At 37.8% G+C, this 8803-nt stretch overlaps 2 protein-coding genes across 2 annotated transcripts in view; one reads left to right on the top strand and one right to left on the bottom strand.

Annotated features, from left to right (window-relative positions):
- Positions 1–581: 581 nt before the first annotated feature.
- nptx2b (neuronal pentraxin IIb) lies at positions 582–5211 on the bottom strand. Its single transcript, XM_055150519.1, has 6 exons — positions 5189–5211; positions 4504–4894; positions 3654–3873; positions 2853–3097; positions 2264–2443; positions 582–812 (listed from the first exon to the last, which is right to left on the bottom strand). Exons 1-6 carry the CDS (start codon positions 5209–5211, stop codon positions 582–584), a joined length of 1290 nt encoding a protein of 429 aa, XP_055006494.1.
- Positions 5212–7834: 2623 nt separating this feature from the next.
- trrap (transformation/transcription domain-associated protein) overlaps positions 7835–8803 on the top strand; it is a 70963-nt gene continuing 69994 nt past the window's right edge. The window contains 2 exon segments of the mRNA XM_055149973.1: positions 7835–7870; positions 8438–8617. Of these exon segments, the coding sequence (XP_055005948.1) occupies positions 8518–8617 (100 nt within the window). The 5' untranslated portion in view covers positions 7835–7870; positions 8438–8517.

Here is an 8803-nt window from a genome sequence, read left to right as displayed (position 1 = left end):
CTTTAGCTCATCACGTGTCCACTACTATCTGAGGAGGAACATGCAGACAGACAGAGGGCCTAAGAGTGGGTGGGCTTTTGAATAAGGTGAATACTTTATCCTTGAGGGGCTTAAAGGATAGCTCTTTTCTCAAGTAAAAGCTATTATAATTGTCAACCTTCGTCTGACAGTTTGCACTTGGGTGTCCAGATTCTCCTACGCAAGGCAGTTTAAAACTAAAGCAACATTTTTGAATAACACAAAGAAGATAGAATTAACAACTGCTGCGCAATCTGCTAATATTAGAACCTATTCATATGAACATAAGGGTTTCTTGTTATTATTTTAAATTCTCTAATTGATTTACAAAATTTTGATATTGGAGAAAAATTTTGTTTTACAGAATAAAGTGGTGAAATTGTGAAAAATTAGGACTGTTGCCACACTTACCAATAAAAAAACAAAAAACTAGAATGCTTTTGAAGGGTGAAAAGTCCTCAAAATGTCACCTATAACAAGAAGCTGAAGAGAATGGTTCTAGTGACCAAACACTTGACTATAGATTGAGTAGTACCAATATTAGCGGAGTGTACTGTACCACTTTAAGCATTGGGAAGTCTCTCCTGACACATCTCCAGAGGTCTTTTGAACGCCCCTCTCCCAAACACCTCCACATTACTGGCCAGCCACGAGATGATGTTCCCAGGAAGGTAGGTGCTGCAATTGGCCATAGACTGGATCTCAGATGATTTGAGAACGCGGTCCCAGATGTTGACCTGACTCAGCTCCCCCACGAAGGCCTGTCCAGCATCGAACCGGCCCCCCACCACATCCTGTAAGTGGAGTGTGAGTGGAGAAATGGTTACATGATATAATATTAAAAGATAGTAAACAAAGTAAACAAATACTGATAGAGGCATCTCCGTGTTTTATCATTGCCTCTATCATCTTATATTACATTTATGGTCATGTAGATGGGGGTGGAGAGGTTACATGTACAATCTGCCACATTGCATATTTAGTTCTATATAATATGTACTGGAAGTTATATTTTACTCATTGTATCTAAAGGGTCTTATATTACACAAAATTTTCTCTTGTGAGCTTTAAACCATGTTAGAATATTGTCAAGTCCTCAGAAACAAACCTGGAGTTATGTTTTGTTTCATTCACACATGTTTAAGTAATCCTTTATTATGAGTCTGTCTAAATCTCCTAAGCTCAAAATGCTTTGTTCCACCTTGTGATGTCATGAAGCGGTAGTTTTTTACTTTTAGTTCAGTAAAGATTGGAAATTCCAGGGCAGGAATCATACAAATGATTCTAGTGAAGGTGTGTTTTCAGTTTGAGAGAAGAACTCAGCCTAAATATGCAGAGTTTGTGTGTTAAACATGTGAGAATGAAACAAAACACAACTCCAGGTCATAGACTGTAAATATATATATATATATATATACACAGTCTATGCTCCAGGTATGTTTGTGAAGTGAAAAACATTATAGTATAGATAAGAAAATTGTGATGAAGGGCCCTTTAGGTATGCACTGTTATAAGAACATGCTTGCCATACAAACAATTTAATGGAAGTAGTAAGATTGTTTTTAATAAGGCTCTTATCCAGTCAGTTATCATGATAGGCTGTCACCCTCTTATTACTGTTCTAGTTGAATTTCTCATCTGGATATCAAAGTGTTCCATAAATAACATGACTTATTACAGGAAGGAACTACTTGACATGGCAGTCTGAAGTGTTGAGCTTCAGAACAAGTCAACACAGTCTGTTCAGAGCTGGAACAGATTTACATTTGTACTGCATTCTAATACTCAATACTCAATATATTTATGCACTGTTACTAACAAATACATTAAATGTTGAAGTTGAGGTAAATCATTTGCTGCTATTACTACAACAAATATTCTAAAAGCTGGCACATCAACTGCAAATACTTTTATATTTTACAACTGCTATTATACTGCTATTACTACTACTGTGAAGTACTTGCTGCTACTACTTCTACTTCTACAAATGTAATATCTATTGTTGATACCTCTATCCTTATGATTGCTACAACCAATCATATCTTAACATTAATTTTATTACTTAGGTATACTATGTACAGCACCATAGCCATTAATACCACTTTACCACTTTTAACAATACTACTACCTTTATACATTCATCTACTCAAACTTCTACTACTATTACTACTACTACTACTATTGCTACTACTAATGCAGCAAAAGAGGTAAGCATATAGAATAGTAGGATTTTGTTTTGACAGACCTGCTCTTGCCCCAGGATGATGACTCCTCCAGGTTTGATGGGGTGCCAGGCTGCCAGGTTGTCCCCGCTCCCGAGCTTCTCTCCGTCCTGGTAAGCGTCCCACTGACCATCCCGCGTGGTCCAGGACACACAGATGTGGTGCCATCTTCCATCCCTCACCTCTATGGGCAACTGGGCAACCTGCAGTCAAATAAGATTAAAATATGATATTGTAAGTATTGTTACTGATTTGGAAGTAAAAGTTAATTTATCTGCCAATTTTTTCAGGATCTGCCCTTGTGCAACTGTAAGCGATGATGATTTGAGGTGAAAAAATTACTGAAATTGCTTATAGGACTGGGCAAAATGAACCAAAATAAATAAATACATACAATTAAATGAAATACTTTTTAAAGTTAAAAATAATTACTTTCAATACTAACTTTCTAAAATAAACAAAACTCAAAACAGTTAAAAAAAAGTCTGAATTCCAAACCCTTGCTTTTACTGGCAATTGCTGCTGACTTCTTGCTTAAAAAGCCCCAAGCTGATAATTCATTAAAATGTGATTTACTGCACAGTCCTATAAAACAGTGTAGGCTGTACTTGCCTTGTCATTTATCAATAGCTCTATGGGGTTGTTGCCCCACTCGATCAGCACTATCTCGTTGGCCTGCCCGGGTACACCGTAGGAGAAGGGCGTGCCAATGCCCGGACTGGCGCTGGACTTGATCCACATGCACAGAGTGAAAGCGTACATCTCCGGAAGGCTTTTGGTAATGCGTCCGTACAGGTAGTTGGTGCGCTGGGGGAGGGACAACTTAAACTGTTCTGGGGACTTGAACTCACCACCTCCTGGGGAAAACAATTTATATGTTATGGAGCTGTTAAAGTGTTCAAATTAAACAATTAAACAGTTGAACACGTAAACTAAAATGAAAAATAAAATGTTCTAATATACAAACATAATGAATAGATACACATTTGGATTCACTCCTGAATTGGAAAATATTCCAACATTTAAGGTGTTCTATTTAAGTTTTCTGATAGACGGTTGGCCACCTGGTTATATCATGAAAACGCTTTCCCTGCACATTACGCAGTGTGGAATAAACTGATCAATCTTTTATTTATTCAAAACATACAAGCTCTAAGACTATCCATTTCGTCCAATGTATTTTCATCCATTGTATTTTATTTAATTTTTGTGAGTGCTTTTCACACATCCTGTCCATTATAGAATGTTCTACTTATAGTATATGCATCTTATACAGTCATAAGCCACTTTTATTTTTCTGAATGAACTCCTCTCTTGAGACCAACCTTTCATCTTTCCTTGCCACTCTGATGATGTCAACCCTATCAGAGACACACTTCACAATCACTCTTGCGCTCCAACCTCTTCCTGTACCTTTCTCTAGCTCGCTGATCCTCTCCACCAGAGCGTTAAGGGTGCTTTCTGTCTTCTGTCTGTATGCAGCCGTAGCATTGGATAACATGCTCTTCTCTTGCTCCAGACTGCTCACTTTTTTCAGCAGCTGTTTCTCTAGCTCTCCAAGTCTTCTCTGCAACAGGTCCCGCAGTTCACTAGGGAAAGAGGCTCCGGAAATGTTGGCCCGCTGCTGCTGTTGCTATGGGGAATAGAGATAGGAACAGTGTTGTGAATTTGAAGAAATCATTTGTAATGAAAAAAATAAATAAGTAAATAAGTAAATAAATAAAAATGTAAAACTAAAAATGGGGCATGTAATGGTTTCACAGATTCTGTGTAAGTTGACTGCACAAGAGAAAATACATGTTTAGTACAGTACAAAAACAGGTTTCAATTTCTTTTGATAACAAAGAAATGATGTTACTTTATTCTATGTTAATGATGTTATATTATAAACAGATTATTCTTATGATTGATAGTAGATATATAATATAATATCTCATCTAATATAATAGATTTAGGCTAATTATTTTTTGTTTGAATCACAATCTAATTTGTACAATAGTGGGCAAATGATCAAACAAATAGGCAAATAAGTTCCCATTTGTTTATCAGTCGCGCATCCAGGTCATGCGTAACAGGAATGTTCTACCTTGGACAAACATTTAATCCTTTTCTAACATACTAAACTACAACCTGACGTGTGGCTGTATTTAATCATTTTCACAACTGTCTCTGAGTCAGTGATAAAGCCGTTTGTGCGAAGAAATTCTATTCATTTAGAATCAGTTTGACTTTTACGCACAGAGGCGCCACTTTACGCACTCACCTCTAAGTTTTCCAGCCTGTCTTTGAGTCCTTGCATGGTTTTCCCCAGATTATCTATGGTGTCATTTGGATCTCTAGGAACATCCCCCATAGTATTTTGCTTTTCTTTGCCCCATGCTCCTCCTTTCGAGTTCTTTCTCTCATCTGTCGCGGTGCCACAAAGCGACAGTTTGGTGTTTAACTCGTTTATCGTGCCGACCTGTTTGGTAATAGTTTCTTTTTGTTGAAGTATAGTCTCTCGCAGTTGCATGACCGTGTTTCTTAGCTCTTCTTCTTGACTTCCCGCGCTTAACTCCGGCAACAGTGTCACCGGACAGGTGCTATCGCCAGTAAGAGGTACGGCTCGGCAAATGTACCGCTTCCCATCATCTGGCTGTCCAACAGTCAAATATCTACTCCAGAAAACGGACAAGCAAAGAATCCTACAAAGTAAAAACATTTTCCTCTCACTTTCAACACGTCAATCCAGAAAACAGAATTGCTGCGTAAATGTGTGCAATGCGTGGCCAAAAGAGAGGCACATATTTATGCGTAAAAATGAAAAGCAGCAATCCCGTCCGGTGCCACTCTGCCTAAGCCTGGTTAATGTGACTATTCCTGTCACAGCAGAGGAAAGAAGACCTCACCGGACAGCTCCACTCAGTAAAGAGGATTACCAAAAAAGGTATCTGTACGCCGCCCCTGACTGGCTGTAGTAAACCTGCGTCATATGTCACCTGCACGTTTTTAAGGATAACGGCTCTCAAAAACACCAAAACGTTTTTCGCTTTATGTTTTTCAGTTATTGGGAATTTTGCCACCCTTACTATTTAGTTGTACTTTAAGCAACATAGAAAAAATAACGCACAATAGAATTACAAAATTCTGCATAATTCTATTTGCAGTTAAAAACACATTTGAGAGTCTGGTAAATGCATTGAACGAGGAAAGAATTGGAGAAGATAAACTATTACCTGAGCTACAGCTGCTGAAGCTGTAATGAAAGGTCAATAAAGCCCGGTGTGACTTACCACTGCGCTGTTAACATGGCATCCTCCAGGCAGTCACATCAGGCAGGTAAAATGTACATACATAGACATCTGTTTTCTATTGACTGACTTAAATGTGAAAATAAAGTGCAAGGCTGAGCCTTTCGTTTTGCCAAAAACTAGATTCTGCTTTACATTATGACATAAAGCATGGCATTGTTATCCCAAGTGGTGAAATTAGTGATCGCCTCTGCTTTTAATCACGATTAAAGCATCTTCGGCACAATTACTGATTGTGTGACAGCTTTAAAGAGGTACTCAAATTAAGCAATGGGAAGAAGAAACACAATCTAATGTGTTTTTAATGAGATTTCAGTTATATTTTTTGTGTCACTGTGAATATGAGTGCAATTAAAAGTGATAGCCTATCAACAAAGCAAGGCAATGTAATATCAACATGTGTGGTTGAAGATAAGCATTTCTGAATTAGATTTTTTATTAACATTTATTTATTGTTCATAATTCATTGTGAATGATTTGAATGATTAGTGTACTATTTCTATCTGCAGTGACAAAACAATCACTGAGCAAACATCTGAGGACAATAAAAGGGGGAATCTTGTAAAAGGTGTTTCTGGCACGAAATCACAAACAATCCATTTGCAGCCTGGGTGGCAGTTTTCCCGGCACACTCCCTGAAAATAGGTGTGATGTCAGGAGAGATTTTCCTAAGAAAGCTATCTGCCAGACAGGTCTTAAAACACAGTGGAATTGTTGAGGGAGAAAACTGTCAGAAAGTGTGGAAAGTATCAGGAACTGTATCTTCTGTTTACATATTAAAAATTGTAGTGTAATGAGTTGTAGAAGTGATGGTAATAGTATTAGTTGATTATTATCAGTACGGTACAAATTGGGGGATTTTGTGACGGCCTGTCCAGTGTTTGCCAGCTTGGCTCATGTTAACCCCTCACTCTCATTTTACATAAGCTCAAAATGGCAGATGTTTTTTAATCCATTGCATGAATAGATTTTTCACTGCATTGTGGGGATTCAGAGTCTCAAGGAAAGTGCACTCCTCTTTTTTCTCTCTCTCTCTCCCATATGAGAAATATAATGCAGGGTTCTCATCATGAGGCCAGCCTGCACTGAAAAAGACAAATCTAATGGACACATGAGTGGTTGTGTGAAGCAGCACCAGCGTGTGTCATCTGGGGGTATAAAAAATAAATAAAACCTGGTCAGAAAAGAGAAGCACTAATGAAACGGACAGGGCAATAAGCATGAGACAAACATCTTTTAGCACATCATTATTACTGTGGGAACAAAATGCACCGAGGAGAATGAGAATGTCATTTTGTGCGTCGAATTATGTATTGAGCTCAATGTGACACCAAGTGAAAAGAAAAAGCTCATTTGAACCAGCAAGTTTACATTCTGTGAAGGCTGAAAAAAGAGAAAGATTATTATGAATTACAGGTTATTAGGCGTGCATGTGGCTAGCAGACTGGCTGATAAATGTAGGCAGATAAATTAGATTACATAATTACATTAGTTTTATAGCCATTTAAATACACACTAACTCTTTGGAGCATTCGGCAAACATGCATCTTTACAGTGGTGTCATTCAAGCACATGCAATCAGTGCAGTTATATCATCAGTTACAGGCCTATTTAGTGCTGACATGTGAAACAAAGCAGCTTAACTAAATATCCAACATAATTCTACAGACACACAGTAGGCTGTGTCAATGCAATTTCAATACATCTCCATATAATGATGAACTTAGGAAGATTGTAGTTAAAAGAAACTGTGTAGGCTTGGTAGGCTATTGAAGGATGTAGTGAGGCAGACGAAGAATAACATGAAAACAGTTTGATACTGGACAAATTCTTAGTCATGGAAAATTTACAATTTGAAGATATTTATTTAATTATTATATAAAAAACAAACAAACATGCAGTCCACCCCTATTTTATTTATTTTAGTTTGCAATATAAAATGAATAAATTAAATATTCAGGTTACGCTGCTGTTCACTTGGACTACTTACATTGGCATAAAATGAACCAGTTTTCGAAAGGGCGGTGTTACACTAAATCAACCCCGCCAGACCAACAAGACCATCGAAATGGATGGTCTTAGAGCTCACTGTGTATTTTCAATATTCATCCGCGATAACTAGAATTTATATTTTGCATCAAAGAAGATAGGAATAATTTTCAAATCCAGATGTATTTTTATGTTTACACAAAATATATATTTTAAAAAGTTAGTAAACAATCATATATTTTTGTATTTAATATTTAAAACCCAGTGCGCGGATGAATATTACACCCCTTGTGTCGGCCGCTGCTCAGAGAGTAGCGCGGCGGATACAGGTTGGCTGTTTCCTGTCTGGCGGTAGGTGAGCATACTTTACCGTTAATAATATTTTACTACATTTAATGCACTTTTCATGGCCAGTTGTCAGAAGGAATTCTTGTATAACCAATCAAGAGTATTAATGGATTAGTAAAGTGCCAGCGATGTGTTCTATATAATGCATTAAGTTTACTGATGGGGATGTGCGGTTCTTTCTTTCTTTGAGAAAGCTAGCGTGGTTAGCTCACCCGGAGCTAAAGATGTGATGTGATTTACAAATTGAAATTGATTTATCCGAGCTTAATGTTTCAATATGGCTGTGTATTCGTGCAAATAGTTTGAATAAAAACCGTACAGATGCATAGATATGTTGTATTACATACATTTGTGTTTTTAGTTTTGGTTTTCTTGCCATCTGATGCTGAAAAGTGACGTAGTATTTGTGCGCCCGTGTGGTTTGTTTTGGGATGTTGGTACATTTAAATTTTTTTTAGGGTTCAAAACGAGTCTTGCTGATCACATGTAAACTAGAGCATTTGTTAATGTATTATTACAACGCCACAGTTTCCACCATCTTTTTCTTTCTATTGTTTTTATTTTTTGCAGTGTGTGTGAACTCACACTAGGAGCTGGGCAGACCACTGTCTGCGCTCTTTCTTGCTTAGTGGCTGATCCCAGCCACAGCCATGGCCTTCGTACCTGCCCCTAGCCCCACAGTGGTGGACCAGACCACTCTGATGAAAAAGTACTTGCAGTTTGTTGCAGCACTCACAGACACCAACACCCGTAAGTTTTTTTCTTTAATTTATCATATGTTTCCTGTAATACTGTTGTGTTCTGACCTGAGCGATGTGATGAGAGCGATCTGCTTTAGTTCAGTCAAAGGTACTTGTGTGCATGCCTGTGTGTGCGTGTGTGTGTGTGTGTGTGTGTGTGTGTGTGTGTGTGTGTGAAAGAGTTTGTATGAATGTT

The sequence above is a fragment of the Boleophthalmus pectinirostris genome, unplaced genomic scaffold, assembly GCF_026225935.1.
Source record: "Boleophthalmus pectinirostris isolate CB_2022bp ecotype Guang Dong unplaced genomic scaffold, ASM2622593v1 HiC_scaffold_14, whole genome shotgun sequence".
NCBI lineage: Eukaryota > Metazoa > Chordata > Actinopteri > Gobiiformes > Gobiidae > Boleophthalmus > Boleophthalmus pectinirostris.
Note: the sequence above shows the minus strand (reverse complement) of the source record. Positions and strands in the feature narration are given on the sequence as shown.

Excerpts from the sequence above, each read along its gene's own strand:
- nptx2b (XM_055150519.1), bottom strand. The coding sequence starts at position 5,211 with ATGACGCAGGTTTACTACAGCCA. Across the intron at positions 2,444-2,852 it reads AGCTATTGATAAATGACAAG|GTTGCCCAGTTGCCCATAGA; the intron begins GCAAGTACAGCC and ends ATTTGACTGCAG. Across the intron at positions 813-2,263 it reads TCATCCTGGGGCAAGAGCAG|GATGTGGTGGGGGGCCGGTT; the intron begins GTCTGTCAAAAC and ends CTCCACTTACAG.